The 14421-nt window shown below is 36.7% G+C and overlaps 1 protein-coding gene across 4 annotated transcripts in view; it reads left to right on the forward strand.

Moving 5' to 3' along the window:
• The first annotated feature begins 3810 nt into the window (after nucleotides 1-3810).
• The window catches only part of LOC149947971 (voltage-dependent L-type calcium channel subunit beta-1-like), a 77364-nt gene continuing 66753 nt past the window's right edge, over nucleotides 3811-14421 (forward strand). Inside the window, exons 1-3 of one of the 4 annotated variants that reach the window (XM_090172477.1) lie at nucleotides 3812-3962; nucleotides 4028-4248; nucleotides 6834-6920. In XM_090172477.1, the coding sequence (XP_090028603.1) occupies nucleotides 4168-4248; nucleotides 6834-6920 (168 nt within the window). In that variant the 5' untranslated portion in view covers nucleotides 3812-3962; nucleotides 4028-4167. Of the gene's footprint in view, nucleotides 4249-6833; nucleotides 6921-14421 lie in introns of all 4 variants that reach the window. The other 3 variants (XM_090172478.1, XM_090172481.1, XM_090172479.1) reach the window with 3 other exon arrangements.

The raw sequence follows: 14421 nt of genomic DNA on the forward strand, positions 1-14421 counted from the left end.
ACCATTACAAAGTATTTTTTTCTGTTATCAGTTAATACCGACCCCACACCATTATCTACAAGTGTCTTCACTACCTCATTTGAGTGGTGATTAAATAAAAATTAAAAAAGGAGACCCTGATTGGGAATTAGCTTAATTACCCTTATTTATTTGATATTACTAGTTTGCTTTCCATTATTTACTTTTGATATTACACGTTTTTTTCTTAGTATATGTAAGTAAAGCTATATGTGGTGTTAGACACTGGATTAGATCATTCATTTCCGTTTAAACGGTTTCCTCATATTTGAACTTTCGAGAATGGTTGCTTCTCCCTGAACGCCGGTGTGCTGCATGTAGAACACCTTTACAGGCGTTAGTAGGTCAATTATAGACCTATGGAGTAACTTCCGCGTACAAGGTCAGAATGGCCACACCTATATTATCAATGTCTTCCTTTAATTACACTTATTTTATTTTTTAAGTTTTTGGGACTTTTTCGCCTATGGTAATTGTGATTGAGATAGATGGCAATCAAATAAAGTTGGAAATCATTTCGAACAAAATTTCATCAGATATGGTGTCACACGCACAGTCAATTACTAATCCAAATTCCTGATAAGTATTTCAAGCCTACGTTTTTCTGAATTTTCAACGAAAATATTATATTTTTTATTTTATATCCAAATTACCTCTCCTATAAGGCCATATAATTTTTTTTTTTTTTTAGTTTTTCTGTGTTACCCTGCAAGGTCGTTTTTCGTAAAATAACGAATATTAATGGCAACCTTGAGTTTACATAAGTTAAATATCCGGTATCAACCCGAAGTTTATCTTCTGGCATCAGAACACGTTTTCTCCATAAAGCTCTGATATTTTTCTAATCACGTTCTAGTAGTCGGCATTATTGGGGAATAATTTTATTTACGGTCAAATAATATATCTGACGTAACACTATTTCACTTCGAACACTAGCAGGGCCGTCTTTACCTAATTGGAGGCCCCTGGGCAAAGCTATGGGCGATCCCCTGTAACTCCAACCCAAGTTTCTAACCTCGAGTGCGAAGTCCATCGTCGCTCTACAACTATCGGTTCAAATAGTTTCACTTGTCCTACTAAAGGTTACTGAAGAAGAAGCTTATTCTGAGTTTAAAAATACCAAAAACCAAAAGTCTTTATTCGTTTTAGATTTACGAAGCTTAGGGCTTTCGAGCAATGTTAAAAACATTTTTTGTGATTAAAATTTCTTTTGCATTTCACAATTTTAAAAATGGGGCCCTCCAGAATCTTGGAGCCCCTAGGGCAGTGCCCTTTTTGCCCAATGGGAAAGACGGCACTGAACACTAGCGAAAATAAGCTTTTTCTATAGGTTAATCAGCCTCGAATGCATAATATTTTTAGGTTTTGCACATCTTAATAATAATAATAATAATAACCAGCTAGGCTAATACCCTTGGCACCACCTTAGGCCTAAGTCATCAAGCGACTTTTGAAGTCTTTAAATTTAGGTGGCCGGGTTACAATGGATTTGGTGGCACCTTCTTTAACCGGTAAAGCTAGTGAAATATATCTAGAACCGCCGATTTTTACGCACCCCATTTTGTCCACTTAAGGCGGTAGTGGGTGACAAAGTGTCATTGTATCGTTTTATATTAGGTCTCGAGTGGGTGGAAAACGGGCCCAAAGCACACTTTGCTTAGGGGCATCTAAACGCGGCTCCCCTTACCTGGCCTACTTTCGTCTAACCCCTGGTGCCGCCACTGATTTCAGACAAGCAAGTCGAGGTACGTGACTTTTGAAAGAAATTAGAAATAAGATTGTATCGACCCTGTTTTTGTTAGCCCCCATTATACCACTGAGATCACGGACGATGTGTTAAAATTATTTTACAAAACGAATCATTCCCTTTCTCATTGCCTAGATATAAAACAAAAACTCGATTTTAGACTTTCTTAACTAAGTTAAAGTAGCCTTCTTATTTAATAGTTCGTGGCTTACTTTTATAGTACTTTCAATAACTCGCCGCCCAAGGATAGTATTAATTAATCTACAGCCTTTGGTAACTGAAGAGTGGGTAGATATTACTAGCCATTTTAAGTCAAGTATTGTTAGGGTAAGTTTCATTTAATAACAACTATACTATTAACTAAATTCCCGGGTATCGTCATTAGTCCAAAATAATAATCAGCTAGGCTAATACCCTTGGCACCACCTTAGGCCCAAGTCATCTAGCGACTTATAATGCTTTCAAACAGGGTTAAATTGCGTAGGAGGGTGGTGACAAGCCCTTCATGCCACGCGAGCTAACAGCTCCCTACACTTGCTATTACCGTTAACCTCAACAATTTTTTATGGAAAGGGGAAACCCCTTCAAAGTTGGGAGATAACAACTCAACGCGGAAGGAGTGGTTCCGAGTTTTCACCCAGTGCCACATGCTGGGATCGAACCCGGAAAATTTAGTGTAGCGCAAAGAGAGTTAAAAGATTTTCGAAGATGATGTCAGAGTGCAACTTTAATGTTCCTGGTGCGTTAAAGCTATTTCGTTGCATTAGCCAACCATCAGAGAAATGTATGTAGCAGACTACCATTCGGGCCAATCGAACTTGATTCTCTCTTACATTCACCGATTGCTCCTACTTTCAAAAGCCTAGGATTTCTTCTGCCGGTTTTCCCTTAAGTTTTCTTCCCGCCGCGCAAATATCCTGGTGGTAAGCCAACGTGTTCCGCGGTTGGCCTACCACCAGGATATTTGCGTGGCGGGAAGTAAAAATAAAGGAAAACAGGCAGAAGAAATCCTAGGCCTTTAAGGTATTTTCATCAAACGTTTAGTTGACTAAGTCTAAGTAGAGTACATTGGAAACCTAATATTTTGCGTATTTCTCGGGGGGGGGGGGTTTATAATTTTGTCATAACGGGGGTTCTACATAGGGAAAATAATGCCCTTGATCCGGTAGATATACTTTATTCACCGTATTTCATTTACTTCTGATATAAAGACGACAAAATACGAAATTAATCTTAAGTAACGTAAAAGCCCATTTCAATCCAAAATGACCCTCAATTCATATTCTCTGTATTGAGCGCGTGATGAAAGTACTTCGTGTTACGAATGTTTATATGACAAATTTTATTTCCGTTACACTTTTTTCGGTGAGTCTATTGTGTTTTTACGGTAGCGGCCGCTATTGGTAAATTCGGGGATCGATAGCGTGACGTACCTACTATTAAAGTGCGAGGCCTGAAAGGGTGGACAGTGCTTTCTAATTCCCGATTCACAAGGACGATTTACATAACTCACTTTTGACCATCTGAAATGTTGACAAAGCGTTTACCATGTTTTAAAGGTCCAAAGTAAATATAATTTTTCATAAATCCAAGAAAAATTAAATATCTATATTAAATTATTTTATGATCACGTAGGATTTCTCAAAAAATAGAACACACATGGTGATAGTCAACACGTCTATCGATATTTTTAAAATTTATAGTTTGGCGTTATGTTTTAGAATTTTTACCGTAAATTAACTACGATACCTGAAATTGAGACCTATGCCAATATAATAGAAACAAATATTGCTTTGTGTTTATGAAATTACAATCTTTAAAAACAAACGTTGTTAATAAAAACCAAATAATGTCTTTGTATATAATCTACAGAAATAGATAATGGAAGTCAAAACTTTTTTTTAATAGTATCAGTTTAAATATCGCAATAGATTTGACGTGACTAAAAATTAACCAGCTAGATATATTTTTAATGACAATTTTAATGCCACTGAGGCAGTTTAAAATTCGGCAAAATTAGCTCAACTTCAATATTTTGTTTCCGTTACATTCGGGGATAACTACGCGAATTGCGAGCAATATTTCTGGTCGATGAGGCGAGTTGTTCGTCTCGCGATGGCTGGTCTGTAGAGCGGAATCGATCCGTTGTCCGGAACCCCGCACGGAGCTCGAACTGATATGGATTACGGCAACCAAAGTACGCTTCCTCTTGTATTTACCGCAAAAACTTGTTAGCGGCGTACATTTTTGGTTTCGTGTTAGTTTTTGCCTTTTATTTAGTTGAATTAAACGGCGAAATGATGTTCCAATTGGACCAGTGAGGAGCGATTAGTAGCTCGGCAAAATGAGTTGGAGGAGTCATCGGAAGCCGCTTTCCGCTCGTCTCCGTCAATAGGACCGTTATGGAGCTTCCTTCATCTCTTGGCTCCAGGGAACAGTTCTTCCCCTTAGATGAACTTCCGCAGAACGCATTCAGATCCAAGGTACACCTTTCCAAATACCGATTATTCGATCTTGTTCATTTTAAGAGCCGCTTTGAAATTTTCAACAAAAATGGCTAAAAGATTCCCCGAGGTGGATCCTAACATGACGCGATCTTTTACGAAGCCCCTAAGCCTCGTTCACGTCAAGCAACCGCCGAAACCTAGCCAGTCAGTGCCTCCGAAATCGTCGTAGCTTTCTCGTACAATTTAATTAAAATTATCGAAATATTGGTCGAAATATGATTGAGCTAAAGCTCTAAGAAGTTAGGTTTGGCTAAAAACGTTATCATCTTATCGATTGCTTGATTTCAAATTGAATCACGCTAGTCGCGATAAGGGGTTTTTGCCTGGAAAGACATTGAGTCAACCTTCTAGCTCACTTTTTCTTTCCATATCGATAGCTTGGAAAACCACATTTATGCTCCACTATCATTCAGATTTACTTCTTTCAAAACGCCGATTCCACTAGATTAGATTAAATTAACAATTTACATAGGCGTAGGAAATTACTTGCTTCCGTTAAAAAATTAATTCGTGTAACACTGTTTTACTTTTTTATAATTATAATATTTATAATTGCGCTAAAATCAGGGACGGTTTTAAATATACCAAATCAAAATAGTGTATGGAAACATTAACAATTTAAATTTAAAAATCGAGATAATTTTTGTGTTATTGCAAATCAATGTTCTTAAGCGTTTTTGGGGTTTCGTGTATACTTTTGATTGGTTAAATGCATGTGTGTTACTAGTATTATTACTTATATCCAATTTATTTTAAGGATAAAGCATTCCTCATCAAATTTCGAAACTAATTTAGTTTAGATTTGTCTAAAGGGGACTAATGTTTGACTGTCTGCATAGGCTTATAGCCAACTCGTATGGCAAAAATGCCAGATTTTAGGTGGCCAAAATATAAAATTTGAATTAAATGATGGCAAAAATTTAATATTTTAACTAAATAAGGACAAAAATATGACATTTTAGCTAAGTGATGGAAGAAATATCACATTTTAGCTAAATAATGGCCACAATATCACGTTTTAGCTGAATAGTGCTCAAAATATCACGTTTTAGCTAAATAGTGCTCAAAATATCACGTTTTAGCTAAATAGTGCTCAAAATATCACGTTTTAGCTAAATAGTGCTCAAAATATCACGTTTTAGCTAAATAGTGCTCAAAATATCACGTTTTAGCTAAATAGTGGCCAAAATATCACGTTTTAGCTAAATAGTGGCCAAAATATATCGTTTTAGCTGAATAATGGTCAAAATATCACGTTTTAGCTGAATAATGGTCAAAATATCACGTTTTAGCTGAATAATGGTCAAAATATCACGTTTTAGCTGAATAATGGTCAAAATATCACGTTTTAGCTGAATAGTGCTCAAAATATCACGTTTTAGCTGAATAGTGCTCAAAATATCACGTTTTAGCTAAATAGTGGCCAAAATATCACGTTTTAGCTAAATAGTGGCCAAAATATCACGTTTTAGCTAAATAGTGGCCAAAATATCACGTTTTAGCTAAATAGTGGCCAAAATATCACGTTTTAGCTAAATAGTGGCCAAAATATCACGTTTTAGCTAAATAGTGGCCAAAATATCACGTTTTAGCTAAATAGTGGCCAAAATATCACGTTTTAGCTAAATAGTGGCCAAAATATCTCGTTTTAGCTAAATAGTGGCCAAAATATCACGTTTTAGCTAAATAATGGCCAAAATATCACATTTTAGCTAAATAATGGCCACAATATCACGTTTTAGCTGAATAATGGTCAAAATATCACGTTTTAGATGAATAGTGCTCAAAATATCACGTTTTAGCTGAATAATGGTCAAAATATCACGTTTTAGCTGAATAGTGCTCAAAATATCACGTTTTAGCTAAATAATGGCCAAAATATCTCGTTTTAGCTAAATAGTGGCCAAAATATCTCGTTTTAGCTAAATAATGGCCAAAATATCTCGTTTTAGCTAAATAATGGCCAAAATATCACATTTTAGCTAAATAATGGCCACAATATCACGTTTTAGCTGAATAATGGTCAAAATATCACGTTTTAGATGAATAGTGCTCAAAATATCACGTTTTAGCTGAATAATGGTCAAAATATCACGTTTTAGCTGAATAGTGCTCAAAATATCACGTTTTAGCTAAATAATGGCCAAAATATCTCGTTTTAGCTAAATAGTGGCCAAAATATCTCGTTTTAGCTAAATAATGGCCAAAATATCTCGTTTTAGCTAAATAATGGCCAAAATAGATTTAGTTAGAGTAATAATTTGAATAACATTCCTGTGTACCAAATTACATCAATCTGGTACTATGTACGGATTGGTAGATAGCGAGATTTGTATAAGATAATTGGATGGAATAATATTTTACGAAGATTCACAAAAATATTACCGCCTTCGTTAAAATCGATCTCGTAGCCATTTCTATGAGGTACAAATAAACTAAACAAAGTAAAAGCGTCAAATATTATTAAATCCTGTGATAATAGAAAAATACGTGTTTTTCAACACGAATTTAAAAATCAAGTACGGTGTAATTTGATGATAAAAACTTGATCGTCTTTTCAGTCGGGTGGACGCATTTCAAAACGTGGGCACAGAAGTAAACATTCCGATGGAAGTGTCTCCGATAGCTCAAACAGCTTTATAAGACAGGTAAGCCTACTTTCGAGTCATCACTGCTTTTGTAATGAATTTTTCATTTTCAAACTTGCTTTGCTTGATTGTCATAAAATTTTAGAAATACACTTATTTCAAATGGTAAATTGATCAAATATATCTCGAAAATAATGAAGGAAACATTATTTAAAATATCTAAGCTTAATTCTTGCGAGACAAATTTGATTCAATAGTGCACATTTTAAAATAATATTTACACTTTCAATGTAAAATCAGCCAACCATTTAAAGTTAAAAACTTTAATTGCATTGAAACTAGTGTACAATTATTGTTACTAAAAATATCCATCGTTCTCCTTATCGATAACTCTTGTGTGTTCCTGGAATTAGACCCACACCCACCAGAATTTCCACCGCAAAATCCCTCTTATTGACTTTCTCCGAATTGAGCCGCATTGAATCGGGAAATAAAATACTGGAAAGAGGATTCCACTCACATCATTAAACATTTAAATTTGAAAATTCACCTAATCTAGAAATTAAAATTTATTTTTGTAAAAATGTAATGATTTAAAGACGATAGAAATTCTAAATTTAAAAGTCAGTCAAGTTCTCAAATTTAAAAAATGAAGTAGAAACTGAATTTAAAAATTCGCCAGCAGATGGCAGCCGAGTGCTTACGGCTTAAAGGGGCCGAAAATCAATTGTTAAAGGGGATGGCAAAATGGAGGTGGGAAGCGAATCGATCTTATCCGGGCTTGCAATACAATGATTAAAAGTAGAGACAACTTTGTTTGTACTCTCCGTTTACGCTTCCATTACCTTGATGAAAATTTAACGCGTAATTTTTTAGACTGCCACCAATGATAATATTGCAAAAATTAAGGGTTAAAAAACGCCCGTGTTTTGGGATTAAAATTCAAATTAAATTGGTTCGGTGGTCTACCACAGATATTTCCTTGGAATTAATAACATTGCGCAGCTTACCGCGTTGAAGGATTATAAATTTAAGTGAATTAAAAAGAAATGAAGTTGCTGCAAATATTTCCCGTAGACCGGTAAACATTTCGTATTTAGTATTTAAATTTAATTTTTTACTTCCCCTTAATGGATTAAGTATAGAAAATTTTCAATTTTTATTAAATTATAAAGTGAAAAAATATAATACCCTATTAAGAATAAAAAATTCCAAGAAAAATCAGCTTTTAACGCGACCCCAAAATAGTAGCTTTAAATTTAATTACCAAAACTAACTCAATTTATATTAGTAAATTATTTTTTAATTTTGTTTTTGGTAATTTGTAATTTACGGTTTCGTGCATGTAATCTCGCGACTACATTCTCGAGCTATTAGTCATTGTAATCTTTAAAATTAATGGCAGCAAAAATCATTAAATTTATAATGCGATTGCAATCAATAATTTCCTCCACTTCATCTATAAAAAAAAAACTTGACATTGTGTTAGAATGATGGAAATCTTTCATATTTTTCCCTTCAATCTTACTTCCGGTTTCCTTAAAGGGAATATAACCTCTAGTATTCTAATAATCGACGCTTTTTTCTAGGGATTTTCACTTTGTGATAATCCTTAAAATTGTTGGAAGCTATATTCCCTTCAAGCGAACTGAAAAAACCCTCGGAGAATCCGGAATGATTTCGTTTGTTTGTTCAGTGTGTACACTTTTTTGAAAGCTCTTTCTCTTCGTGTATGTTGCGGTGTAGCACCACGAACGTATTTAGGTTACTGAGAATGTAAGTTTCTCTTTGAAAGCGAAACCGTCCATTTTCCTACTGCGAGGAAAATCTCGTCTTGATTTAGTTCTAGCAACTTTAAAAATTTATCGATGTAATCATAGATTTTCAATTATTGTTTCAAGTTAATATTTTAAAACAAGGCACCACCTTAGGCCTAAGTCATCAAGCGACTTTTAAAGCCAGTAATTCAGGTGGCCGTGTTGCAATGCGTAGGAGGGTGGTGGCAAGCCACGCGAGCCAACATCAACGGCTCTCTACACTAACTATTACCGTTAACCTCAACAAGTTTTTATGGAAGGGGAAACCGAAGAGCTCGGGGAAAACCCCTTAAACCAGTGGGGGAGAGAACTTGCAAACTCAACCCGGCGAAAGTACTAACCACTCTGCCACCTCATTTCTAGTCCCCGATAGATGACGTTACTGTTTGTTTTATTCGAGCTTTTCTATCTGGCATTGGTAGTCATGGTTTCCTGTAAACGACTCGGCTCATACGTTCTTAGTAGCCTAAATATGTTCTTGGTAGCACTGAATGTACGTGTAGCGTTTGCAAAAACAAGTTCGTCATTGGATGGGAAATAGATGCTCGGACGAGGCGCGTTTGGGGGAATTAAGCCCAGTTCATACTATACAATTAATTGGGCTACTTAATTGAAACCAACTAATTGTAAGCAAGAAAATTGAATAGTGTGAACAGAAAAATTGTAACCATTGTTCCAACTTTCTCTGTTCACACTGTACAATTTTCTTGCTTACAATTAGTGGGTTTCAATTAAGTGGCCCAATTAATTGTATAGTGTGAACTGGGCTTTAGTTAATGTCTTCAAATATTGGTCATATTGATTTCCGTAAATATATTTTATGAAGGTGACCTTTTTGACGCCACGATGAAGAAAGGATATGTAGCGAAAATCAACCGAGAGTCACACTTACCACTATTACGTTGTTACTTATGATAGTACTCATAGCAGAAATTTACGTCACTGTTAATAGCCTAAATATCAAAATACAACGAAGCCGAGTAAAATAGATAATTATTGTGGCCAATAACAATTTGAAAAATCACGATTTTTTTCATGATAAAAAATTAAAACGAAATCAACGAGTTTCATTAAATTTGTTCATTTAAAATTGTTACTCTTACTACCAAATTGAATCAATGTCCTAAATGTCAATTTTAAAATGTTACACCCCGTTAATAATAACAGGGTACTTCCATAAGTAACCTTTATCTTTTAAATAAACAGATTCTCTTAAAATTTCTTTTTACCCATTTATTTTCTTCCGTTTGCTAATCCGTTTGGTAGGTTTTCGTATATTTTATTTTTGCTCATTTTTTTAACAATTTTTAAATAAAACTAAATAGTCTCTTTTATTGTATAATTTTTAACATAAAAGCAAGTTTCGATAATATCGAACACACGCGCAGTTAGACGAAAAAGCAGACGAGGATGATGCTTTGACCTCATACCTCAGCGTGACCTCGGTGACTTTTGACGTCAGCTAAGGCTTGTCTTTGTTGTGATATATGTAATGGATAATTTTAAAGCCAATAGATGGCGGTGCGTTTATTGAAACTCTCTTACTAAGCCACGACTCAAAGAAAGTTAAATATAAATAATGGCGTTTATTAGGTCGCTTATGTCACAACGAACTTAAGAAATGTAGCAAAATTGTAAACTGTCGGCTTTTTACATAAATCGCGTGTAGGATGGGCGTTTGGTAATCGACGCGGTAGTTATCGTTGTATCGGCCAACGAGGTAAAGCTGGGCATATTCGCTTTTAGGAAGATTTACTCGTCCCTTATGAAGTAGCGGGTGACTGTGTTTGGACGCGATCGCTAATTGCTTAAAACAGGCCGAGCGTAGACCTGGACGAGGCAGTCTCAGACAGATGAATTGCTTTTACTTTAACAGCTCTTGAAGCGGAAAGTTTTATTAGTCTTTCACTCGTAACGGTTATGCCCGACCACGGCTCGCCCTCCGACTAATAAAGTACGCCACCTAGCTGCCAAGCGAAGTAACGGGGGTGGGGGCGCTTTTGGCGGACTTACGACAAGCAACAAATTTAGACTCGCAGGAAGAAAAAACATTATGCAGGAAACATACGGCTAGACAGAGCGACGCCCCCCCCCCCTCGCTGTCCTCCACCCTCCCCCCCCCCTCGTGGGATATTTATTTTTCGCCTTTTGTCAGCCTCCCTATTTCTTATTTCGCTGCGTTTTATTTAATCATTCGACTTCTAGTAAATCAAGTAAATTATCACGATAATGGCGTTACTTATTTATTCCATTTTTTGCGGTTTATTCGACTACGAGGTATATTAGAATAATTGTAACATATTTTGAAAATATTTATGTACGCTCCCTAAACAGTTAAAAGAACCATCGTAGTGGTATTATCAAAAGCGACATAAGACCCAAAAGTGTGTCAATACGGTAAAATGTCTCGAAGTAAAAAGAGGGAGTGGGAGAGGGGGTTGAAATTTTCTCCACTCCAGCGCCGCCGAGTGTGGCGTTTTAGAACGTATGTCTACGGGCGAGTTAATCGAAGAGACAAAATCGCGCCAGACCATAGACTAAATAAACAGTTACTAGTACTATTCCAACTAGTAAGTTATGTAGTCTATTGTGAGACTAGCTCTCAGAAAATATTTTAACGGGCGCAAAGGTAGAGTTGACACACTTTTAGGTCTTATGTAACTTTTGGTATTACCTCTGGGTTTTACCAGTTCGTCAGCCAGCGTTGCCAACCGTCCTATAATTATAGTACATTTCGATAATATTACCTTTTGATTTTCTCCGTACTATAATTTTAATCGCGTAGTATACAGGGTGTTTCAAAAGGTTAAGCAAAAATTTTAAGGCGTTGTTGAGAAGTATGCTTGTTTTTTCCCCATTTTCCTACGATGAGTTGAAAGTGCACCAGAGAGCCTGAAAGTGTGGCCTACTAGATCCTGGAAGTAGGCTGCAGCAACCGCAAAACCAAGCAGCAGGGACTTACAAGCGAACATTAAGGTTTGGGTTCGTGTGATATTTAAAAAAGGACTTTATAAACAAATCGAGGTAACCAGCGTAAAAAAGTAAACTTGAACAGTTTTTCAAGTCCCTGCTGCTTGGTTTTGCGCTTGTTGTAGGCCGTGAAACTTGGAAATTGCGTCAAAATAATTATAGCCAACTATGATCCAGTGCTGACACGGTATAACAAGTAATCAAAGCTGGCCGTAGTTGTACTATAATTTTCTAGATTAGAAAATGCGATAATTTCTGGGCTTCGATTTTTCAAGTTTTGGGATCTGGCTACGCTGGCGTCAGCTCCTTCCCAGACATTGCTACCTATGGTGTAATGGGCTAGAGATGCTGGAATTTCCCCCCTCCGGACACGTGACCTCCCTTTGTCCATCCTTGGGGTTAAAACGGCTTGCTGTAGGCTCAAGCCAAGTTTGAAGCGAGTAAATCGTTATGAACGTCAAGATGTCTTAAAAAGTAATTCTTGTGATGACGTCAATCCATTACTAGCTCTCAGTAAAAGTTTCCCCAAACTTATGAAACAATATTATAGACTTATGATAACATTTGGATTTGAAGTAGGTTTCGTATCCCCTGTAGCACATGAAGTCGTTTTAGGGTTGGGGTTCGGTCGAAAAGTCGCTTTATAGTCGACGACCAAATACCGACCTAAAAACGTGCGAACGTCTTTCGACACTAAAACCGTAAATCCTTTTTTTGGGACTATTTATGGTCGGTATGCCGACCATTATCCGACTTAAAATAGACCTTAAATTTAAAAGACAAAGAGTCTTTTAAGGTCGGGCTTTGGTCGAAAAGTCACCTTTCGGTCCTGGTCCAAATACGGACTCTAATAGTCCTAAACGTTTTTGAGAATTCCTCGTGAGTACGTTTTCGGTCGCTTTTAAAGTTGGTATAGCGACCTAGCATTTTGAACCACAAGCCGAATCTAAGAGTCTTATCATTGGAACTATTTAGAGTCCAAACGCCGACCTTGAATTGTAATAGCTGTCATGACTTGCAAAAGACATGACACATTTATAGCCCGAGCAACGGCCGACTTATATCCAACATTTATTTGCCAATTAATCGCTCAAAACTGTGAAACTTTGGCGAATTAATAAAACAAATTGAAATATTTTTAAAATAACTTCCTTTCTGTATTATATTTTTTTGAAAAAGATTATATATTCAATCTGATAATGTTTCCGTATTAAAAATCTCTCAGCTCAAGTAGGTTACATTCGTTTACCTAAATATGTTAGGCTAAGATATTAATGAATATCCATTCGTTATTGTTACTAAACCCCAAGAAACTATAGAACTTTGTACTCCAGATTCAAGAGCTTTCCGATTGATGGAAATAAACTCATTGTTTCACTCCCGTTCATGGGACTATTTATATAGCTATATTTATGGTTTTATTTGGTTATTTTCAGTCACATAAAATATCAAAAAGTAAGTCGTTTCGACGTAATTATACAGTACATTCTAAGTCGGGATAACGTCGTTTCGGGGTCGGTTTTGTAGCCAGTTTCAGTTGGTTTACAGTCGTATGGGATGAAACCTTTAGGGTCGGCCGACTCATTTACCCCTAGGACATTTGGACCTTCAAAAGTCTATCTCGTCGACGGTCGGCCGACGTTGCCATTTTAAGTACAAAAGCCTACGTCGGCCCGACTCTGATTTGCTACAGGGGATGTTAAATCTTGTAAATGCCGTTTAAAAAAACGGATTATTGAATTGTACGCATCCTTCGAAACAGATGATCTCTCTTTTCCGATTAAAGGGGTGGGGGGGGGGGTTTCTTCGCAGCGCGATTGTTTCTTGGCGTGTTCATATTCGCGTCTAAAGCGCACTCGATAATGTATCTGCGCGTATATAAAATGCGGAAAGCCATTTTTTCGCTCATCCCGGCTGCTGAAACGATGCGTGCCTTCCGTGTTGCGTTTTCGTCGAATGGCGGACAGGGTGGAACGCTGTAGGCTCATACGATAAACATTAACGATTTTTCGAGATATTTCGATCTCTTAACGGAGTCACGATATGGTCGGCCAAGAAGATACAACGCCGACGACGACGACCGCGGTGGAAGTTTCAACCAAGGCAAGATACCGTAATGACTCGAGACTTTGTTTCGCGTCAAAATGTGGACGCCGCCATTTCATTTCGCTACGTCCACCATTCTCGATCGAATAGTAAAGATTGTAGATGTCGATTTAATGCGCCTACAGTAATCAGGACCGTGCAGAGAAATTTTGGGCCCTGGGCAGCAGCTTATGTCGTCGTAGGCCATTCTAACGGAAATTTCCGAGGGTGGAGGTAGTGAGGTGGGTTGCGTTGAAAGACCATGTCCTTTCCAAATATCACTCTGGAAGGATAGCCACTAATGTACTTGCTCAACGATTTAATCGGTTGAAGACCAAAATGACGATTTAAAGTTAATCAAGGCCTAATAAAGCAACAATTTCGAAACTGAACACTTCCGCTAATTTTATTATCTTCAGTTTTGACTAAATATTGGTTTGGTATCAACTTATATCCTAAAATTTACTAATGTACTTATATATAATATCATAAGTCTATAATATTGTTTCGTAAGGTCGTTACTTTGGGGAATATTTTACTGAGAGCTAGTAACGGATTGACGTCATCACAAGAATCACTTTTTAAGACATCTTGACGTTCATAAAGATTTACTCAATTCGGTTTTAACCCCAAGGATGGACAAATGGAGGTCACGTGTCCGGAGGGGGAAACTTCCAGCATCTCTGACC

The sequence above is a fragment of the Leiobunum rupestre genome, chromosome 4 (genome assembly GCF_980474605.1).
Source record: "Leiobunum rupestre chromosome 4, qqLeiRupe1.1.hap1, whole genome shotgun sequence".
Taxonomy (NCBI): domain Eukaryota; kingdom Metazoa; phylum Arthropoda; class Arachnida; order Opiliones; family Sclerosomatidae; genus Leiobunum; species Leiobunum rupestre.